Genomic DNA, 22,933 nt, shown 5'->3' with positions numbered 1-22,933 from the left:
AAATGTATCAAAATTTGATATCCATTGATTCTCTAATCATGTTTGCTCATGTACGCAGCCTGCATTGTCTTCTTGATGCCTTGGTAACATTAGCTAAGCAGTAGTCTATGGTAGGCACATAGCTGCAGTATGATGGCAGCTGGCTGGAAAATTCACTATTACAAGTACTCCAGCAATTCAGCTTTGCACTCAAAGTCCGTGTCTCAAACAAGGCTTTAAACAAACATTTTCCACATATGCAACAGTAGTTCCCACGATCTGTAAACAAACTGATGTGTAACATCAAATCATCTATACTGTAGCAGGTGTCTTTATTCAAAGACAAACTTGGTGTCAGCACATCAGCACAGCTGAGTGACAATAAACAAAAGAGGTGATTGACAGCACATGATTAAGATGATTAAAATGAAACAGCGATGGCAGCTGGCCTGGTACCAAAAGTGCAAAGTCCAGAGTGATTCACAGCTAACTCATGTTGACAAACTGCAGGTTTTGGACTCATAGCTTTCTTAATGGTGGCTGCTCCTTGATAAATGCATGCTGCAGATGCAAAAGCCAAAAGCTTATCTAAAAATAAGGGTAAATACTATATGCTCCAAGTTACACATTAACCACTGCTGTTTTACTTTTATTGAACTAAATAAACCAAGATAATTAGCCTGAACCTATTTCAGATAAACCATACTTGTGTTGTATCTTATCTTGTCTAAACAAAATCTCCAATCTTATGATGGGAAATGAGAGCTCGTGTTTCTGTACTGGTGCTGCCACAGTGGTTTCAGCCACAGAATGGGACCTAGTGGCACAAACCCAGTTATATTTCCAACTTAGCAGCTGAAAACACACTTTTAACCCTCATGTGCTTCTTGGCAAATGTGCATGACAACAGAGGAAACAGAAGAGGAATGACTTTTAGCGACTCGTTATCTGCAGTTTGTAGGTTCTCCTCAAAAAAAAAAAAAAAAAAAAATCCTCACCAGGGTCTACAAAGACTTTGCACTTTATTTCAAAATTGATCACCTTACAACATACGTACAAACAATGCATCATTTGTGTTGCTGTTTTAGAAGCTACATCACGGTCAACGTTCACAATAGAGGGTCCTGCGTCCGACATACCAGCCTTTGTTTCATTATCACAATGAACGGCGCTGTCATGTAATTCCTCATTAACTGGCCATGCGTTACAGGTAGCAGCCCTGCTTGACATTCTAAAATAATCCCAGGTGAAGCAGACAGTGTGTGTAGCGTGTTTTACAAAAGTAGTATTCTTAAGAAAGAGGTACATTCATATATGGCATCTATTAGACGGTGTAAAAATAGATTTGTTATGTCATTCAATAATTCTGATTGCACAAGAGGTGAACTGTTCTAGATGATGAGGCATTTTTGCAAGATAAACGCATGGCCCTCTTCTCCTCTAGAGGCCACATAAGAAGCAGAAAGGCTCCAGCCATTATAATGATCCTTCTAAAGCTTTGGCCATGTGCTCTCAGTCACTCCTGGATTTTATTCTGCAGAAAAGGATCATGGAGACAGCCATGGCACATATCTGAGGAGAAAATACATATTAGTGACACATGCAATTAAAAAGCAAAGTGAATAAATGTGTAGAAAAATGATGTCGAGCAAGTTTTTAACAGCTAATCAAATGTTGATTTTAAATCAAAACGTATTAACGTCTGATAACAGATATTTACTACCTCACATTCATGCATGACATAGACATTAGTCATCATATGCTGAATAATCCTACACTTAAAGTCATTTATCCTCTCTCTATGATGAGCTTCAGCCTCATCTAAAGTGAGTCCTACAAATGAAGAGGATGAGACACAATGTCGTACCTCCAGTGCTGCAATTCCCAGGGCCACTCCCACAATAACCACTGTGTTGTCATCAATCAGCTTCTTGATCTTTGGGAAGCAACCAGTGATTGTCTGAGGAAAATCAAGAGCGGAGGTAGAATAAACACTCGTTCATTCAAAAAGTTTTGGAAGCACTCAGACGGATGCTTTTGTTGTTTCCGCTACTTCCAAAGCCCATACCGTGACGCTGTCAACCGCCGTTTGATTACACGGTCTATCGGCGCCTGGACAGCACTGTGGCGGGTATTGTTGGTTGTGGTCCGTATAAAATGGAGAGCCCACGAAGTCTGAGGAGTTGTAGAATCCACAACATTTTAACTAATGTGGACATAAAAGAGAGTATATGTTACACAGAGCATCGGTGAAATGATGTGAAAAAGATCACATTGTGTCATTGCATACTGTGCTCATTGTGGTATTCCACAGCCCCGTGATGTCTGGATTTTCCCCATAGTCCTTCTTGATGTTCTGGACTGCTGCTGTGCCAATCTTGCTAAACAACTCATCTGCCTGAAATGCAAGCATACATCAGTTTTTTCATCCAAGAACCACAAGGCAGCACCAACATGCTCTGTGTGGCAAAAGATCCTTAGTTTGCTTACCAAAGGTCTGAATACCAAGATCACCACTGCTCCTGCAACCTCTGCTATGAAGACCAGCAGGATGATGATGAAAAACTGTGAATCAGATCAGAGTGTTAAACATTTTCACGGAATGGGATTTTTAAAACCAGCATTTTCAAAAGGTGAAATTTGCTGAAATTTATTGTATTGTATGAATGCTTAATCGGCCTGAAGTCAGATTAAGTGCATTCCCTGCCACCTGTTTGTCTGCGCTTTTCAATTTGCACATTAAAAAACAGAGTAGGAAAAGACAAAATCTCACAAAGACATTTTTATAATAGGATGAAGTTGAAAAATGACTGTTATCAATAGAAGAAAAATACGACTAAGCTCAATGGAAACAGACTGAAACTTAACTTCAGTCATGATGTAGGCCTTTATGAGGCCTGTGACATCATCACTCAACAGACAAAAACTAGCAGCAGATGAAAACATCGGATCTGTGTTGTTGACCATGAATGGTGTATTTCCATCACATTTTCCGCTGTTAGAGCTTTGACTACTCTTTCAATTACATTATCTCATTACGCCCTGTTCCTCTGGATCAATGGAGTTAGCACCATCATCTGTTAGTCACAATGATAAACATGCTCATGATGCTACATGCTCATGATAACAAGTTTGCATGCACCAACAATCAATGCTTAAATTTCAAAGGAAGTACATTTATTCTCCCTTCCTAGCTGCCAGTTTGCTACCAGTAACAACTCTTTCTCTGTCTGCTGATTGTCCAACATGGCTTCAAGGTTCGGGTTATATTGACACCTGTTGGTTTGTCATGGTCTTCACAGTGCTTTAATTTTGGTTTTGCATTTTCATGGGGATGAAGATGGTTTGTTTATACTGCTTGCTTGTGTGGACATGATTTTTTTTTAACTCTCGACAAGAGTGAGGAAATGTTGAACTATTCCTTTCAGCCTCCACAAAGTAGCGGACAACAACCTACCATGAGCAGCATGCACTTGCTTTCTCTGACGGCTCCGCAGCAGCCTAGAAAGCCGATGACGAGCAGGAGCGCTCCTAATGCAATCAGCAGGTAGCCCACATTGAGCACCTGACCGAGCTCTCGTGGTGCATTTTCAATTTTCCCAAGGAGGCTGAGGATGGAACCACTGTCCACCTTCACCCAGATCCCAACACCCAGGATGGCAGCACCCGCCAACTGAGGGAGAGTGACAGAGAGAAGAAGAGACAGGAAGAGAGGAGAAGTGAGGAAAAGCTTCAGGATTGAAGAGAAACTCCAGTTTTACACATGAATGTCAGTTACTTGTCATGAGGGGGTGTCGACATTAACCAAGCAGGGAGGATCGAATGAAAGATGAGTTTCATTAGGGGGAATTGTAGGAGCATTTTGGAGCTTGTCCCACATTAGGGACTTAAACTCAGGTTGTAATGTCCTCTGCAGCTTCTAATTTGACCAGTCTGTCAAAAGTCGACTTTAAAGGACTTTGTGGAAGTGCAATATTGAAGTGAATAACAGCTGCATCACATAGAGGGGATGTTTTCCATTTTGTACACTTTTATTCAAATCAAATCCACTCTTTCAGGTCATGAAATGCCCCATTGATTCATTTCTGTGTCACAAAGTTGTCATTTTTTCTTCACACCTTGCTTACATGTTCTCATACATTTCTCTCACTGCAACCCACTGTTCATGCACACAAAGGCAACCTGTTAAAATAAAACCGTAGATTGAAATATTTCAAATGAAATATCAAAACTTACAAAGATGATGCCATTGAAAACAAACATCATGACTTTGAGGAATCCAAAACATCCCATCTTTGCTGTCGATTGTTCTACCTGTAGAGGAAATAAAGGGGAAAAGGACACAGTTGGTCAAACAACACTGTTGAGCATTTTCTTGTTAGCTTTCAACTTATTTTTACAACCATGCTTTTCATACAGTGAGTCTCAAGCTCTTATAAGGCAGTTTAAAGTTCTTACCATTTTTACCATTTTTTCTTTATTCATTCACTGTGACAGCCGTGTTTCACTGTGTCATTACGCAATGCCACTTAGGAGACAAATGAACTGTCGGACTGAGCTGCTTCCTCTGTGAGGTGGGAAGGGAGAGAGCAGGCGACAGGGAAACACCTGCCACTTTCCCAACTCCTCACCTTTTACCCTTCAAAAGCTTAATAACTTATCTTTCTCAAACACTCAGAGTGCCCTTAGCCTTTCATTTCCACTCTAAGGACATTCACTGGACACACATCAGCTCACATGGAGCTGGGGTGAGGGTTTTGTTTAGTTCAGAGTTGGCCAGGGGTATGCAAATAAAGAGAGGAGTCAAACCTGGAGTTACATATCAACACTATTAACGTGGAAATGTTTCCCCTCTCTGCATTTATTCCCCCATTTGAATTCAAATTCACACCATTTTGCTACAGTACTTGAAAAAAAATCAACTTAGCGGTGATATGGTTGAAATTATATGGACACAAATGTGGCATATCAAAGGAACAAAGACTCTAGTGTGTGTATTTGCATAGAGAACTCTGTGGCCGGCCGGCTGAGTCACCACTCCCAGCACTCGGGGATGACTACGATGCTAATTTTAAGAACCAACAGGGGTTCAGCTCATTAACGAGATTGATATCTGTCGACACACGCGGACACAGCAGGAGTGTGTTCACACACGTGCATATCATTGATCTTCCTTCATCAAACCCATCAAACACAGACACACACACAGTATCTGCAAATCCTCTCCTCCCACCCCCTTTTACAACCTTGACTATTCTAGAGTCACTTCAAGACTGTCACTTTGGGGGGGGGGGGCTCCCTGATGGGGAACAATGCTCTTTGTGTGGTGTGACAAAACAGACAAATTGTTATCCCCAACAACAATGACTGAGCACTACCCTGTTGTTTATAGCAGCCGGCTGCCTTCTGAGAATCGGCTTCTCCTCACTATTATTTCACTTTTCTGCTCCAGCCGTCATGGTTCTTCTCTTTGCCTGACAAAATCTGAATATATCAAATAACCCCAATCCAGGAAGTGGCTTGTCAGTTCATTTAGCCTGCGTCAGCTGTTACTGTAAAGCTGGTTGTCATCAAGTTAATCATACATTCAGGGCCAGGATGCCCTAAGAAACAGTAACGAGTGGTTGCCTTGACTCCCCAAACTCCCTCTATCATTTCACTCCCCCATGCTTTTACCACTTCCTCATGGTCTGTGATTGCACTCTGACACCCAGGAGTCAGCCTGGTGATATATTAACAAGCTAGAATCACATGCAAGTCTTCAAATGGCCCAGCAATGACAGAAAAAAGGATGCAGCGTGCCTGTCCGTTGTGTCTTAGAACACACGTCAAATACAAAAAGAGATGCTCCAGGTTGGAGGTGACATATTTACTTAATGTGTTAAATATATGAGCAGATAGAGGGGGTATATTTGTTGCTCTGAGATCTCTGACTGACCAACTTTGACCAAAAAAACACAGACAGACAAATCTCAAAGGACACCATTGAATGGAATAATGCAGGCAGGTCTCAGGAGACAAAGGATCATTGTTGGATGGATCCCTCCCTCTGTTGGTACGGCACTTGAAAAATAACCAAAACACTTCAAACTCACGTGGAGAAGCTAGCACGTAACTTTAAATCACAGTCAGGCCTAAGTTAAGTCACTCTTAGGCTTACCTTTCACGGGAAATATCCGGGGACAGTGCTCTGAGGCTGAGTCGCTGCTAGGAGTCCTTCACTGTGGTGATGGAGGCTGCTGCTGTGGGAGCAGACTGACTGTGAGATAACAAGAGTACAGTAGTGTATTATTCTGCTCTCCTCTCAAAATGACCCACAATATACTGTCGCTGTTAGATATGAAGAGCCTCCGAGCGCCTGATTCAGGTTTCTGCTTTAATTCGAAGGCTGCCGGCTGGTTCTAAGCCTTTGGAGGGGAGGGGAGAGCAGGTGGGTGTGACCAAAGCGGCTGAGTAATAACACACATCACCATGGAGTCAGGCTGGTCACCCGAGGGCGGGGAGGCGAGGAGCCAGAACACCTGTACGCAGTCACACCAGGCTTCTAACACACATATTGTATGAGCCTCTGCTTCAAGGTGTTCATTTGAAAACAGTTTGTAAACATGTCGAAATAATGTGAGCATTTCCGTGAATAACTGGATTATTATCATGTTTGCATCTGCAGAGCTTACAGTGCGTTCCACTCTGGTGTCAGATCTAACCACAGCGCTGATGTTAAACAGCTCTTATCAGAGCAATGACCTGAAGATCAACAGTGACTCAAAAATCATTTCCATTGTAGTTTTGCTTGACCTTGATGCTGCCGGCATGTTTGAGCATGATATTATGTGGAATTATTCAGTTGTCTCTACACTTCAGTCAGTCCTGTTTCAAATCAGCTGAAACATTTTCTCAGGGCTTCATCATTATACACATTCCCACTTGAGAGCATTAAAGTTGCATTAATCAATATTTTTCTATTAACAGTGGATCAATTGACTACCTATAATGTAAAAGGTGTCGCTCGTCGTGATCAATCCACTGAGAATCATCACTCTGCAGTTCATCTCAGCCACATAGCTGAGGGAGAACTCCTTGTTGAAGCTCCTAGTTTTAGTTGTATGACCTGAAACTGTTCACTCGCTCTTCGCGCTATCACCGGCCTTGTTTCCAGCCACAAACTCTGTGAACAACCTCTGATAAACCTCTGCTCTCTACCTGGCCCGCACTAAACAGCAGCTGGCTCATGGCGACCCAAACAGAGCTATAAGGAAAGTCAATATTGGATTTCCGTTCACCAGGTGGACAGAAGCACAACTTCACGTAAATGGTTTCACAAATTACTGAAACTAGTTGTGACGACGCAACTTGAAACACCCACACCGACTTGAAATTGGAGGTGTTAGCATTTCTAATTAATCTTAATAAACATTCATGTTTCTGAAGTGCTCAGAACGTCACCACACGAGCTGATACATGACCCCTCGCGCTGGCAGGGTGTGTTTTTCTGCAGAATGGAAAGGTAAAAGAGGCTGTTTACCTTGATGACGTGTTGGAGGTGTGCTCATTTTCATAACGCCGCAGAGCAGAATGCTCTCTTTCAAAACTGCCCACACAATTAATAGAAAGGCTCATAAAAAGCCAGCGGAGGCCTCTTGTGTACATGCAAACATTCGCCTCCAGTACTGAAAGAAAATTTACCTGCTGAAGCACTTAATGGTTTGGTTTCCAGTGTCATTTCTGGCCTGCTCACTGAATACAGTCCAGCCTGACCGGTCAGGATCTGGTTCTCTAGTGTGTGTGTCTGGCTGTGGTTTGTGTCTGCGGGCTGGATGCAGGGTTTATGAATTTCTTTTGGAGGGATGATGGTCATTTCCTCTAATTTCTCTTTCCTTTTATTGCTGTTTGTGCTCTCGTTTTTTTTTCTTCATTACACTCGTATTCATGTCGCTATATGCATTTCACCATAGCACAGTGAGTTTACTTGGAGTGAAATTCTAATATAAAATATTCATGCTTTACTCCTCAGACTTTGGCCTCGTGTTTGTTGCATAGGACAGTGTGCCATTTGCTTCACGTGAAGTTCACAATCCTTTTAAAACAAAGTTAAAAGAACACTGTGGCAGGCGGAAACGACTAACTCGACCTCAAGAGAACGGAGAACAGGCGATTTACAGCAGCAGAACCCTGGTGATCAATCACAGCACGTTAACAGCTGATCGGAGTAGGTGTGGGTGGGCTTTTCTGAGGTAAATGAATGAATAATAATAACTCATCACAGATTCAGATTCTTTATCAAATCCATTTTATATTACTTAATATTTCAATCTTAAAATCCCAAACTGAACTCCCACACATGCCTTGGTCTTCTTGTGACCTGAAGATGAACTCATGTTCCTTCATGCTAAACTTTACTCCCATACAAACATCAGGAAACAAATTACATGTCCAACACTGAGCTGACTGAAAGGGTCCAGTATCTGTGAAGTGAGTTTATGACTACGTGTCATGTCACTTATGCTTTTCATGCCTTTTCTTTCTATTTATGCACACCCACACCCACCCTTGAGTGCATTATGCAAGAGGCATGAACACGCTGCATATTATTAACCATTCGTGCCAGCAAAAGTCTTTCAGAAAAAAGATACAAAAACAAATACAAGTCATATTCACATATTTTAGTGATTCATCAGTGATCAAAACTGACAGGATAGAGTAAAAGTGCATTTGCTTAGAAAACACAACAGACACAAGAAGAGAAACAGAGGAGGACAGAGGGGAACTTTCCTGAGAAAATGTCACATTAAGGATTTCTCGTTGGTGCCGTGAGTCAGGACACTGGGATGGTGACAACACATTTTAGGAAAACGAAGATCAAGACAGCTGGCCGACACAACAGATGCTCAACTCTAGAACAAATGAGATGCAGGAACCTATGGCTGTGTCAGCACAGGCAGCGTGGCTCAACACACAGCGCTCAAACCTCAAAGGCGTCACCTTCACAGCCTTCATTTCAAGTGTGTTTAACAGTCGTGTAATGATCTCTTAATGTTCACCCAACACGCTGGTATGTGCTGTATGTGGACTTTTCATGGAGAAAAGGACAATGAACCAAGCAATCACATTTAAATCATCCTTAATCGTCTTTAATGGACCATATCCGTGTTTTAACCCTGACATGATGTGCCCTTTACACCACTGCACGACACTTTCCAATGCTACATTTCTTTTTGCTTTATCAAGTTTGTTATTGACCATCCATTAATTTATTATTATTATTATTATTATTATTGTTCTAATGTAACTCTGCTTCAGGTTAGCTGCTTAGCTTACACACTCAGACAAGCCAGATAAAGGTTAGATTTCTGCTTTATTTGTGCGCATATTTTCAAATAGTATGTGTTACTTTAAACTTTTTGGATGTGAACTAAGTTTGGAGAATGTAACATTATCCCGAATATCAGGTTTAGCTGGAGTTGCTGGAATGTAAAGTTTCCCAGATCCAATACGGAGCAGGACAGAGCCGCTAATGTTATCCTAGCATCCTGGACTGGCTCCCACACAGTGGGGAATACTACACAGTGAATGTGCTATCGTGAACAGGGCTTTTTTTGTTTTTTTTTTTTGAATAATGGATGAAAAGATGCTGCCTTTGGAAGTAACAGAGGGTTACTACTGTAGGTAGTAAGCTCGTTAGGCAGCCATGCTAATGTTGGTTACATTAGAGCAGATACACACACTGTTTAATCCATCTCTTACAAGTGCCGTGCCTGGTTCTGGATGTTAAGCTATGAGTTGTTTGGGGGAGGGGTTTCACGAACGGTCAATTGGACATCATTAACCAACACTGGATTCATTTTTTTTCCCGCTGTACTGTGTTCAAATCCCACGTCTGGGCGCTGTGCTCTGGCACAGCTTGTATTCTGCACAGCTGTTAGACTGGCCCACTGCTTTTGTGTTCGCAGGTTCCTGGACATGAGAGGCAAGACAAACACAGGAAAGAAGACACTGGAAGCCTCCCTTTGGTTGTCCAGGGCCAGCCTATACTTGTTTAGCTCCTACCAACAGTGTCCGAGCACCTCAGGTGGCCTGCTTGTCTGGGTGGCTCTTTAGCTTATGGAATTTAACACTGTCCAGCTTCTCGAACCTCTTCTCACAGAACTCGCAGGTGAAGTTGTAGTGAGCCTCTGGAGTGTGTTTCTTCATGTGCCAGTTCAGGGACGCGCGCTGGCGACACTGGTAGCCACAGATTTCACATCTGACAGAGGACGTGGGTGAGGAGACAAGAAGGAAGGAGCAGGAGGGAAAAGAGGAGTGATGATTGTGGGCTGTGCTGTATTTATGAACTTTTATCCTCTAAAATCCTGCTTAATTTTCATTCCTGAATCCATGCGATGAAATGAATCCAAGTTGTGAAGCTGGACCCTCAGTCAAACATGCTCAGTGATAAAAATGCATTATGCTCGGATCTGTTTTCGGCTGTAATAACTTACTGGAGTGGTGTCTCCCCTGTGTGTGTCCGCCGGTGAACCTCCAGGTGATTCTTACGCTTAAACGATTTTCCACATGTCTCACAGATGAAATCTCGGACCCCTGCAAACATATTCTGTTACATCCAGAGGTTTCTGATGACGACACTCAGACATGACACGTGTGTCTTTGTGAGCCCACCTGAATGGATGATCATGTGCCGATGCAGGTGGTTTGACAGGTAGAACTTCTTCCCACAGCCTGGATGAGGGCAAACCTTGGTCCTCCCTTTCCTGTGAACAAGGTTGACGTGATTCTACAAAGAGAGGGAACCAGAAAGATGGTTATTTTAATCTCAGGTAAACAAACTGAAGCTGAAATGTAAAGTATGAACGAAAAAGCTGTTGTTTTACCTGAAAGCTGCTAATGGCTACATAGACTTGACTGCAGCCCTCATATGGACAGTGGAACATCTTGAGCATCCCATCTGCCTCAATGACCGGGCCTCGCCGGTTTCTCTTTGACCTGACACTGCAAAAACAGCCACTGCAGACTTCAGTTCACAAAAACAAGAAGACAATAAGGGGAGTGGATCTCTGCCGAGCTCCTTGACTTCAAATCCCTACCAATGTGTGTGAATGTCACCCGCAGTGGAATTCACCACGCAGAGCATGTGGGCACTAACCTGCTCAGACTCCGCTGCAGCTCTCTGCCACTTCCCAGCTCCAGAGCGTCGACAGTGGGCTGTAGCAGCTGTTTGTCACTCAAACCTGCAGAGAAACAGTGCGAAGACTGATTACGGAACGACTCAAGCAGGTATTGGCTAATTCAACATGTCCGCCCTCTGGAGATGAGGACTGGGTGCTCCAGGACTTCTGTCATACTAGTCAAATCTGGAAGAGCGCCACACAATATACACTATAATATGAGACGCAGATGCAAAGCAGCTCTGCCAGCATCATCCACTGCAGCAAGCTGTTGTATCGGTAACTGAACCCGCTGGCTCCAGCTTTATTTTGTGGCTCTGCAGCTCCAGTGTAACAGTGTGCGGTCATTGTTTTAACACAGTACAAGTTGGCATTTTTGCCAGCTGTTGTTCAACGATCAAACATGAATTTATAACCAATAGCTCGACTGTGTTAATCAAAAATGCCTGGATGGACCCAGAGCCTGTGGTTACCTGCTTTCACTTCAATGGGTCTCAGGGTGTAGAACATCTAAACTTTTACTGTTATATCTCTTGGACATACGTACATGCACTGTATTCTGGTCTTAAGAGTGTCCCAACTTTTTTGGAATCAGGCTTGTAGACTGAATGATAACATGTTTGCCTGGAACATAAATGACTGCCCAGCTATTCATGACTGTGTATACTGTACAGGATTCTTACACAGTGGTGGAAGCAAACTAATCCAGTGGGTCACAGAAAAGGTGGCAGCCAGTGGTTTCAATTAATGAAACAGCTTATCATATCAGCCTGCACATCCCTGCCAGCATCAGGAGTGTAGTGCAGAGTAACAGTTGGTTTTCTTAAGCATCAAACTGGCAATTAAGACCTTTTTTTTTTTTTTGCTTTAACATATCGTTATGAAACTAATGCTGATTGCACAACGTAATGGTTATTGGATAATGGCACCATGTGCAATTATATATGCTCCATATAAGCCTCACTTTAACTGTGCAATTCTGTCTGCCACCAGGTACAATCTCCTGGGAAAATGAAGGCTGACTGGCGATCCTGTCTGGCTGGCACCATTTCTACCAGCTTTCAGGTCTCCATTATAGATTAAATAAATAAATGAACTCACACTTTCGCTCTTAATGTTTTCTTCTACACCCCCCAGCCTTTTTCATTGAGTAAAATTAATAACAAAATTCTTTGTCTTGGCACCCCTGCAACTGGTGGAAGTGACTGCCAAGCTCATCTTCACCTAAAAACCGCCCTTACATCCATGATGATGAGGTCTACACTCTCAGTCTCTACTAATCTGCAAGTCCCACATTTGGATTGAGCCATCCTGTGCACATTTTAAATAGAGCCCAAACAACGCAGAGTCAATTCTGAATGACGCGCACCTGTCATGGAGTCTTCATCCTCCTCTGTTCGGAGTTTGGAATCAGACGTGCAGACCTGGTTGTAGGTGACACCCCCGATGACAGTGCAAGTGACTTCCTCCACGCTTCCGCCGCCCATGTTGAGCTGGATGCCCTCTGATGCCAGGGCCTCGTAGCTGGGGCCAGTGATGATAATTAACTAGGGATGGAAAATCTGGGGTAACTTTTGAGAAAAGAAATAGTACGGTGCATACCGACATCTATGCAAGGTGCTCAATCAGCTACCTGTGAGCCTTCTAGCGTGGTCCTCTGGTCAGGAATCTCACAGCTGGTCACCACAGTCTGCAGAGTCTGAGAGTCAAACAGCTCACTCTGCTCTGGAATGGGAGGCGGGACCGACAGTTCCGGCTGAGCTCTCAGTGGGACTGAGCCACTCAAGCTCTGTGACAGCACAGAGTCCTCGTCCGTCTTCACCAGCTTATCAGCTAGGGACGCTGTCACAGTAACACAGTCGTAACCGTGCGGTACAGTCCTGATCTCTTTGTCTCCCCCTTGCCTCAGATCCTCAGCCTCCTCAGCCTCCTCCTCTGAGGGGATGGAGTGAAATGCTGCAGCAGGGGAGCCTTGCTGTCGCTCCACAACCATCTCCATCTCCCAGACAGGCTGTCCTGTCAGTGGAACATCTTTGGAAGAGGCCTCTACACTGGGCTGGTGGTTCAGAGCTGCAGCCTGTTCTGCCGGGCTCATGGTGTTATTCTGTACCTCAGAAACGTCCATATTTTCTTCCACATCTGCGCAAAGGCAAAAACATGTAAAGAACTTGTTGATCATCAAGGAATTCAGGATGTAGCAGCTACTGATACACATTTAACTACTCAGAAAATCAACAATGAAAGTGAATAAAGTGATCATTCTGCACCTTTGAACTGTTTGTGGGCCTCCTTTCTCCTCTTCCTGCTCACTATGCCTTTAGCCACCGTCACATGTGTTTTTGCTGCATTCTCTCCATCACCTTCTCCGTTCACTTCAGCTTCATGTTCAGAGTCACTTGCCTCCCTCGGTGGTGAGGAAAGGTATTGCACAAATGAGTGGTTATAGTCACACTGCCAGATGGCAGCTGTGGAGAAGTTGGGCTGGGGCTCCAGGGCTCTGAGCTGGGGCTCATGAGGGCAGGAGCGGGAGTGCTCCTGATACCAACACACCAGGCTCTGGAGGCTGGAGACACGCTCCTTCCTGCCTGGGAAACAAGAAAAGTTCGCCGAAGGGACCACTGCAGATGAGTGAAAAGCTGGACTTTCAGAGGATTTTGTCAAGTTCCAATGATATGTGTTGTTTGTGCTTTTTAAGTCAGGTTTTAAGTTATAATTTTGAGACAGAGCAAAAATGGGTTTAATTACGGACTTACTGTCTCACAATTTAAAACTTTTCCGCAAGAAGTCAAAATTACAACTTATCATTTCACTCTTATACTTTATTCTACTACTTCAATATTTGATTTAATCAGAAAAAAAAAACTTTGTAAGGCAAAAATGTGATTATTTACTGACAGCAGTGTTTGGAAATGTAAATATCCAATACAAATATTTAGAAGACAGCGTAAAGACTCTTGCTGCTTTTAAGAGCTGTGACCAAGCTGCATCATCATTTTAATTTATCTGTAATATTATATATAGTATTTTTACTTTGTCATTTCTTAGATTTCTTGTATTCTCTCTCTTTATCTGGTACTTTCTGGCTGTCCAACACAGTTTGGATTTTTGAGGCAAGATTAGTAGTTGGCCTTTGTGAAATGTAAACACTCTTTTGATCTGCACAGCTGATATTTCAAGTCTTGAAGCTATAGATGTAGTAATGTCCACCTGGAATCAGCTGCCTGTTTGCATTCAGTTTTCTCTCTCAGATCCTTTAGCAAAGCAGATTTCAGGGTGAAGAGTTTCAGTAACAGACAACCAGCTATCACACACATCCCAAAGCTGTGACTGATTTATGAAATAGTCCACTCTGTCCATGGCACCACTCACCTTTTTTCTGTTTTACTGAGACTTCTGGAGCAATCTTCTTCCTGAAATGCAAAAACATGTCAACTTGGACAATGACTGCTCAGTTAAAGCAGAATAAAAAACATTCTCAGTGTCGCTAAGGGAAAAGATAACGTTAACAATATCACAGCAGACAATTTGCACGGTCTGATTCGGTTGTGTCAGAGAGTCAGAAATAAATAGGCCATTGTTTTGACGGCACTTACCCGCAGTATTTCTGCTGGTATTTTTCTCCATAGGTGGAGTTGAGCAGGATCAGATACTCTGCCAGTCCAGCATCACTCAGACTGGTCCGCCGGCGGAGCTCACTCCACAGCTTGTGCGACTCTCCCAGATAAACCCTCCTCACATCGTACTTCTTTCGGGATTCAAGGCGCCTCTGAGCTCGGTCGGAGTCTGTGAGTCTGGGTCGTCCTCTGCAACGCCTCAAAACGCCTTTCTCTTGGTCCCCGGCTTGGTCACCGTCCAGGGGAAGTTCCAGCTCTGCTAGGCTGTGCGCCATCTTGGCCATAGCAGCTGATGTTGTGATTACCCGGCATCCCGGAAGTTGTCGGACCTAACAGGAAGCATTGTTACAGACGAGTTTTCTGCGTGTATTTCCACACCATGGATTTGTAAACTTTAACCAAACAGTTTCGAATACAGTCGTGCAACACATGGGTAGGTATCTGTCAAAATGCTGAGGGAAAATACTTCTGTGTGCACCGGGAGCCGCGGTACGTTCCGAAGCGGAACGGTACAGTACTTGAAGTGTTTTCCACACGGACCGCAGTAGCACGAGCACAACGTGAAACATGTAAACAGAAGCGGGAAGCTTCGGCGTAAACATCGTTATCAGAGGACACGTCAGGAGAAAACGTGTTTCAGTCATGACAGACATTTTAACGCTTGTGTTTAATACTTTTACGTCACAAACGGACGTAAGGAAAGACCTGAAAGTCACTCCTCCGTCACCGACAACATGCAGCGCTCTGGTGGTCGGAGACCAAAGCATCAGCCGCTCTGTGCTGCTGCTGGCGGCCGTGACGGCTGCCTCAGAGATGGGGATGAAAGTTATGTTCTTCACGCAGACACAAATACAGAGCCTTCCGGCTTCTCTGCAGAAATGTGTCCCCAGTCTGAGCCCAGAGTGTCTGAAGGTAGAGATTACTTTTCTCTAGGTTATTAGAAATGGCCTGTACGGTGTAACTAATGGATGTCTTTATGGTAAATCATTTACGAGTGCTTTATATATTGATAAACCATTTTTGAAACCGATGTTTAGATCATCATGGACTCAAGCACAGTTTTTTGCATTTTGCTTGATCAATAACTTGAATTCATCTATTGATAAAAGTGATGTCAGTTAGTTGACTAATTGTGCAAACATTTCGGAACGTCGCTTATCATAATATGTCAGATGTTTAAGCAGAACACATTAAGCATAAAACAGTACGGCAGCAGTGGTGCTTGACTCGTTGGAGTCTTTGTCTTATGTGATAAGAAACTGAATATATTTTTTGGACAGAAGACACTGGTCTCTGGCAAACTGTGATGGGCACTTTCATGCTATTCTTTGACATTTCATAGACTAAACAATCAAATTACTGACCAGCTACTTTGACTCATTCAGTTTCTTTCTTTCTTTTTTTTTTTTTTTAAGAAAATCAAATTTTCCTATCCCAGGACAGTGGAGGAGCTGCTGCAGCAGGTGGCCAGCCTTCACGAGTCCACCAACACGTCTCCCACCCCTCCCTCGCTGATCATAGTCGACAGGCTGGAGGGCTTCCTGTGTGCCCCTGGAGGTGGCAGCCATGGTGGATTTCACCCAGGAGAGCAGTCCTGTGCTGCACACCTGTCTGCGCTGCTGTGTGACAGTGCTGCCTTTCTCACACGTCTCCTGAAACAACGCTCCTCAAGCTTAGCCCCCTGCCGTCTCATCGCGTCTTTCCAGTCAGAAGATGACAGTGGGCAGACCAGCCGTGAGGCCTCCGCCACAGATCCCATCCTTGATGTCCTTGATCGCTATTTCCGGGTGCGCTGTACACTGGACCAAGACAGGAGCTATGAGGCTGCAGCAGCTGGACTACAGGAGGCATGGCACATTTACCTTTCTGGGACGGGCATCGCAGAGGCCTCTAGTGCCAAAGACCTTAAGGATGGACCAGATGGAGCCCAAGAGTGGCAGCTTTTCATTTTCCCTGATGGTTTAATGGAGTTTAGGTTGGTTTAAAAATGTCTGTATCAAAGATGGGTGGAGTTTTTATTCATCCAATATTTGTTAAGACTCCTCTGACATTTGATAAAACCAGCCACTCACCAAACCTTGTTGCCTCATCACTGTTAAATCACTGCATGATGTAAACTGCTGCTCACGCTTTCAGATATCAGTTAACAGCACCACAGTGGTAGTAGATGTACAACATTTAATGCGTTAAAATTTCACATGACCAAAAGCTTTATCAAACGCAGTATAAACACAAACACAATACGATCTTACACCAAATCACAAAGACACTGAGGAATGGGATACTTGAACAGTGGTTACTTGCATTTTTGACTTCCTGAAACCAAGCAAAGACTACTTGCAATCCCCCCTAAAAGAAAAAAAAAGAAAATGTCGACAAACACACTGTACATTAAAATAAACATATTTTTGTAAAGCATATTAATGTATTTTCTTCTTTCTCATCTACTGAGTCATCTTGTGACCCCACAGTTTTATCTGCGACCCTTTAAGGAGTCCTGTTCCTCAGGTTGGGAACCACTGATTTACAACACTGGAGCGACTGGTATTTGTTGGAATCAAGTGGATGATATCACAGTTAAAGTGTTTTACAAATCAGAAAAAAAAAGATCAGAATAGCATTCTGAATGTGACCAAAGTATCACTTGACTTCTAAATAAACTACTAATGAGGACATTTTTATTAAAATATTCATCCAAAGAAGATTTTCACCATGTGAGTGTGACAAATGTAAAACTCTTTCTCTTTGAATGTATGTTACATAATAGAAAAAAAAAAAGCCAAAACAATCTGTGATCTACAGATGTGAAACAGCGGTTATGAAAGAATAACATTTTGTTTTTATCGTCTTTGGTAAGTCATGAACTGCTGTTGTGAAAGGAGACAGCCAGTGGGTTGTGGGTTTTGGGCTTTAAACCCTTGTTTCTTTTATGTGTCACACTATGCTATAACAATTTCTACATAAATATGCAATAGAAATGTAGTTATATAACTTTTAGAAGAAAATAATTTCAGTTAAAAGATACTTTCTGAAGACACAAATACTAGCAAGCATGAAAAACAGAAACTCGGACAAGAAATGTTTTGAATAGAAATGATCAGGTTAATAACGAGCTTAACATGGTCTGCTCTTTAGACTAAAGGACTAAAAACAACTTTGACAAGTTCAAGACTTCATAAACAACTACAGTTAAGCAAGAATGAATACTGCCTTAAAACCTACAGTAGTAGTTATTTGACTTATTTTGTTTCAGGTTTCTGTGTTTGGGAAATGACTTCAACTGACTGATTGTCCTCTGAAACAACTGTGATAAGATACAAAAAAGCATCACAATAGTATTTACAAATACAGTGAGTATCTCCAGATTTAAGAAATGACATTGATGACATGATGAGTGATTTCATTTTGCAGGTATTTTAAGGTAGAAGGCTGACAATATTATGGATTCTTTTATTGTCAGCAAACCCAAAAGCCAACAACTCCTACTTAAGACGTAACTCTTTAAAAATGGGTCTGAAATATGTAGTTTAATTAAAAAAAACAAAACAGCTGGGCACTGTAGTTTTTAGCAAACATTAGTCAGGCAAGTAGACAGGAGTACCTGTGAATTTGACTCAAAAAACCACCGTACTCATGTTCATCTTAATGAACATAGCGCAACCACACAGTGCAATGGTTGACTGATTCATATATTGCCAGTTGCTCTTAGTTTCCTAGTGGCAAGTTTAGACCTGGAGGTTGATATGAACGCTTTTTACAAGTCAGAATCTTGCAACCACGATAAATCCAATATGACATGAATGCTATGTGAGTGCAGCCATACAGAGCTGCAATGGCTGTAGACAGAAATGCAGTGTGTCATAGTGGAATAAACTACATCGGGTTTTGTCTACACAGGCAACATTTGAAGATGGATTGGTTCATTGATGTTGGTATCTGTTGAAAATGCCAAAAAATCTAGAATATCAACAGCCCTGCCATTTAAGACGTACCAGAGGAACAGGGGAAGAGCATTGGCCTGTATTGTTCACAATCTTCCATTTCAGGATGTCTACTCTGGATTTTAACCAAATAGGCATTCTTTCATTCAAGCTTGAAAATAAGTGCACTTAGCTCAAATATGAACCAATTACTGCGGACACATGCAAACTTGAATTTTATTGAATTCTTAAAAAAATGCTCATCTGATCTACTGGATAGGATACTTACAGATCAGCATGCAGACCTTTGCACAGAATATCAGTATTTTGGTGTAAATCATAGCTGCCATGTCGTGTATTGGCTTTGTCCTGTACAGATCAGGGATGATTGGGATAAAGTAGTAGAAATGATGTATGTTCATCAAGTGGACTCTTCTTCCTGAGTCCTGTAGCTTACACTTTGGTATCAGTCAGCTCCTGAACCCTTGGTACACCTTTCTTAACAGTTAAAGAGAGGCTGTGTAGCTTTTGGTGAATATTCAAATAACCTTCACTGAGCCTGCTTCAAGCTCAGTCCATATGCAGTCTGTCCAGCTGAGCCCCTTTTCAGCCGTCATCATGGACAGGGTGCTGCCTTGACAGGAAGGGTCTCCTATGAGCAGGGATCTCGTTCTTGTACTCATTGGCATAGATCGCCACTTTTCCAATGTCGTCTACTCTGCTCATGGGGCTGTAATCCATAGAGACCCCAGAGTCTGCCACTGCCATGTAGGTGTACCCAGGGCCTTTGGGCATCCAGAAATGGTTTGGGTACTCAAAGCTGGACTGTGATGAAAGACGACCAGACCCAGAGCTCTGCTGAACGGATCCCAGGTCAGAGTGAGATTCACACGATGTTGTCTTTCTGGAGGCAAAAAGCACCTCAAGGGGTAATGTTTCCTCAAGAATGTCATCCAGCTGTTCGTCTTCGCTGCGGTTGTTGGCATTGAGGGTGACGTAGGCATCTTGAGACTCCAGCAGAGAAGACTGGGAGCAGGGAACGGGGTTCTGGTGGAGCGCCCGTAAGCGGTCCATCAGCCAATGGTCATGTGGTGTGGCTCTCCATCCTTCTGTCAGAGCTGAATCACCCCTTTCCAATGGGTCTCTCTCATCGAGCCCTTTCCTTATATTCTTGTCCTCCTTTCTGCTTGTGGTCAAAGGTCTAGAGGCCTTGGGTGGCAGAGGTGGGGACGGCAGTGAGGGGCAAAGGCTGAGCTCTGACAGGACTTCCAGAGGAGAGGGATATTCTTCAGAGCTGAAGAAAGCTGGAGTCAGCCATACGCCTCCGTTTGTCTGCCCCAACCACTCCTGTACAAAAACACAACAAAGATTCATGAAACTCTGGCTTTGACTTAGAATTCAAAGGAGTCACTCTCCTATAAAGCCATTAACATTAACAACATTAACAACACAATAACATTTATGTTATTGAGTGAAATGTCTGAAAAGTATTGGATGAATTACCCTGTTAAGTACAGACATTCATGGTCCCCTTATGGCTGAAATGTCACAATTTTAGTGTTCCCTTTACTAGCACCACCCCAGTTCTCTAACAAATATTAGCATGCTAACTTGCTAAACTAAGATGGTGAACAACATGGTAAACGTTTTACGTGCTAAACACCAGCATGCTTGTTGACGTTAACACTTAGCACAAAGCCTTGTACCAGTACAATCTTGCAGAGCTCCAAGACACTTGCTTTGCTCTTACCTGGAAATTCCCACCATAAATAGTAAAAAGGCCTTGGAACCTGCTGTCAGGAGTTGGAATAGCTGGCCAAATCTTCTTTACAAGAAACCTGAAAAGAGCACAGATGTTGAAAACACAAGTCTACTTTGTCTTTTTCCATTAATCATTTCTGTGAAGTTCTGACAACAGTAACCAAAACATTTTCATGCCTAGTACATAAGCTACATGTTCCTGGTTGACTGACCTGCGATGTGACAGGAGCATAGTGAGAGACAGTCCGATGAGGACAAAGGAGATGATGAGAGTCAGGGACACAATGAGTAGATCGAGTTCTGGTGAAAGCACAGTATGGGAACACACAAGACAAAAGAATAAAAACAATGCACATTGTATCTTTGCATGTGCAGTGAAAATACAGGACCACATATTCCCTTCCAAGGGCTACCTATGCTGCTGTGGATATGTGACACATTTTGTATTGTAAATTTGCGAATAAATACACACCTGCGGGCAGTGTTTCCATGAACACCGGGTCACTCCAGGCACTCCAATAGCCATTATAACTAATCCCATCCAGCTTTACACGAACTCGCACCTTGTACTTTGTACCTGGCTGCAGGCCTCTAAGGATCAACTCTGAGCTCGCTCGTGCCACCTCTACCTGTAAAACAGTCCTCATCTCATCAATACAGATTTGTCCACCTACTATTCACAAAATCTGCCAATGAAAGCTTTATCCAACCCCCAACATATCAGTGAGGCCATGGAGGACATTGAAATAACCACCATACCTGTCCCACATGGCTGTCCGCCGTAGCGTAGCTGACCTCGTACATCATGCTGTCGTCCATGTACTTGAGAGGGGGAGGCACCCAGCTGACATTCAGCTGGCCTTGATGACCTGTGCTGTTCACGGTCACATTAGCTGGAGGGTCCAGTAGAACTGCAGTGCAGATAGACAGGAGGTAGCTTGTTAGGGAGGATTTTGAAAGAAGTCGAGGAAAGAGTATTCCTTAACGAAAAAATCTGCGACACCCTGAAACACCGCATCAGTCAGTTACATTCCCTGATGTCGCATGCATGTTTGGCACGTGTCAGTTGATATGGCAAACACTGGAGTGACTATGTAACTGCTGGAGTGTTTACACATCCAGTAGATACATAACAATATTAACACTGATTTGTAGTGTAGCATTTGTGTCCACTTGAATAATACAAATTCAATATTCACTCTCTTTTTAGCTCTGTTTTTGTTCTCCACCATCTCCCGACGTTAATTTCTGGCTTTTTAGCAGCTAAATGCTCAACTATGTTCACCAGCTAGTCGCCAACTTTGTCTGTCCGCTGTGTTGGTGAACTGAAAAACATCTGCAGTATAATGACTCACAGAGAAGCTCGATGAGAAGGCTGCGATTGTGGATCAGTATTCCCTCTCGATGAACCTTTATGTCCATTTGGACAAACATCTGGGTTCGGTTCAGATGGCAGACGAAAAGCCTCTTCCCACCTGCTGCAGGGAGGGCTCTCAGCGGACACCTGCTGCTGTTTTCATTCCTGTTGGGGCCAGATGAAGACAGATGTACTGTGGTCTTAGAAAGGGCTTTTATTCATCTATTTATTTTTAATGTGATAATTATACTGATACAACATCTAGACAGATATATTTGTGTTTTATTAAACATCAGGTTTCTAAAGCAGTTTGTAAAAACTGTTTGTAACCCATAAATTACAAGCTCCCTGGTTCATCAACTCCTAAATAGTTTTACTTGTGGCCTATTGGTTGCAATAGAAAAAAACTTAGTATATGAATGTCACCTTTAAACAACTACATAGTAACCATAGTGGACACCACATGGCTTCTTCTTATACACTGTCCTGGAGTGAATGTGACTTACTGGTAGGTGTACGTGAAGGAGTACTGATCCACAGAGCCGGCCCTCTCCTCATCTTCCTCCCAGAAGCATGTGAAGTCTTTCCTGCCTTCAGCGAAGCACTTGGGGTTTGCTGGCTCTTCCTTCAGCATCATAGACACTGAGGAGGTGAAGTTAGGGGTGTAACAGACAAGTATGAGTGTAGCCAAAGGGTTTTTTTTTTTCTTTGCTTACTATTGTCATCTTAGACATGATATCCAATCATCTATATTGACAGAAATAACGTGGTGTATCCAATAAAGGTTTTGAGAGATAGTTATGGTGTTATTTTAACGGTAACAGTATGCAAAAATGTTACCTTACCCTTTTTTTCCAAATCTCGTGCGCCCTGGACAACGGAAGGTGTTCGCGTGGCGCAGAATATCACGTAAAGTGCCAGCAGTCGGCTCAGATGATGGCATATCATCCTTTTGTCTTCTTTGTGAACAGACAGACTTTGGCGTTTTGTTGTCCGCCTACATAACTAGTGAATAACCTGCCTCAAACGCGTCTGCTGCAGTTCTCGCCCGGGGAGGTCTGTTTTTTTGTTTAGATACCATGGATAGCGCGACGTGGTTACGCGCCTGCTTGTGAGCGATAAGGTGTGTACGGCCGAGCTGTT

The 22,933-nt window shown here is 43.0% G+C and overlaps 4 protein-coding genes across 4 annotated transcripts; 1 reads left to right on the top strand and 3 right to left on the bottom strand.

The window, feature by feature from the left end:
* Positions 1–984: 984 nt before the first annotated feature.
* Positions 985–6,357, bottom strand: tspan34b (tetraspanin 34b). Its single transcript, XM_076753013.1, has 8 exons — positions 6,140–6,357; positions 4,216–4,293; positions 3,437–3,652; positions 2,470–2,544; positions 2,270–2,377; positions 2,048–2,185; positions 1,847–1,939; positions 985–1,551 (listed from the first exon to the last, which is right to left on the bottom strand). The coding sequence occupies exons 2-8, from the start codon at positions 4,270–4,272 to the stop codon at positions 1,492–1,494; spliced, it is 747 nt and encodes a 248-aa protein (XP_076609128.1). The 5' UTR covers positions 4,273–4,293; positions 6,140–6,357; the 3' UTR covers positions 985–1,491.
* Positions 6,358–9,586: 3,229 nt separating this feature from the next.
* On the bottom strand, positions 9,587–15,061 carry znf653 (zinc finger protein 653). Its single transcript, XM_076752715.1, has 10 exons — positions 14,732–15,061; positions 14,508–14,548; positions 13,406–13,723; positions 12,772–13,277; positions 12,508–12,685; positions 11,117–11,201; positions 10,845–10,962; positions 10,633–10,747; positions 10,455–10,554; positions 9,587–10,219 (listed from the first exon to the last, which is right to left on the bottom strand). Exons 1-10 carry the CDS (start codon positions 15,034–15,036, stop codon positions 10,042–10,044), a joined length of 1,944 nt encoding a protein of 647 aa, XP_076608830.1. The 5' UTR covers positions 15,037–15,061; the 3' UTR covers positions 9,587–10,041.
* A 250-nt stretch (positions 15,062–15,311) lies between these two features.
* On the top strand, positions 15,312–16,877 carry swsap1 (SWIM-type zinc finger 7 associated protein 1). The gene is made up of 2 exons (XM_076752718.1): positions 15,312–15,664; positions 16,168–16,877. The coding sequence occupies exons 1-2, from the start codon at positions 15,395–15,397 to the stop codon at positions 16,735–16,737; spliced, it is 840 nt and encodes a 279-aa protein (XP_076608833.1). The 5' UTR covers positions 15,312–15,394; the 3' UTR covers positions 16,738–16,877.
* Positions 16,878–16,914: 37 nt separating this feature from the next.
* On the bottom strand, positions 16,915–22,839 carry epor (erythropoietin receptor). Its single transcript, XM_076752716.1, has 8 exons — positions 22,636–22,839; positions 22,297–22,432; positions 21,789–21,955; positions 21,193–21,344; positions 20,906–21,062; positions 20,646–20,733; positions 20,423–20,510; positions 16,915–20,019 (listed from the first exon to the last, which is right to left on the bottom strand). The coding sequence occupies exons 1-8, from the start codon at positions 22,736–22,738 to the stop codon at positions 19,279–19,281; spliced, it is 1,632 nt and encodes a 543-aa protein (XP_076608831.1). The 5' UTR covers positions 22,739–22,839; the 3' UTR covers positions 16,915–19,278.
* Positions 22,840–22,933: the final 94 nt, after the last annotated feature.

The sequence above is a fragment of the Chaetodon auriga genome, chromosome 16, assembly GCF_051107435.1.
Source record: "Chaetodon auriga isolate fChaAug3 chromosome 16, fChaAug3.hap1, whole genome shotgun sequence".
Lineage (NCBI taxonomy): Eukaryota > Metazoa > Chordata > Actinopteri > Chaetodontiformes > Chaetodontidae > Chaetodon > Chaetodon auriga.
The sequence above is the reverse complement of the archived record's forward strand: the minus strand, read 5'-3'. Positions and strand labels throughout refer to the sequence as shown.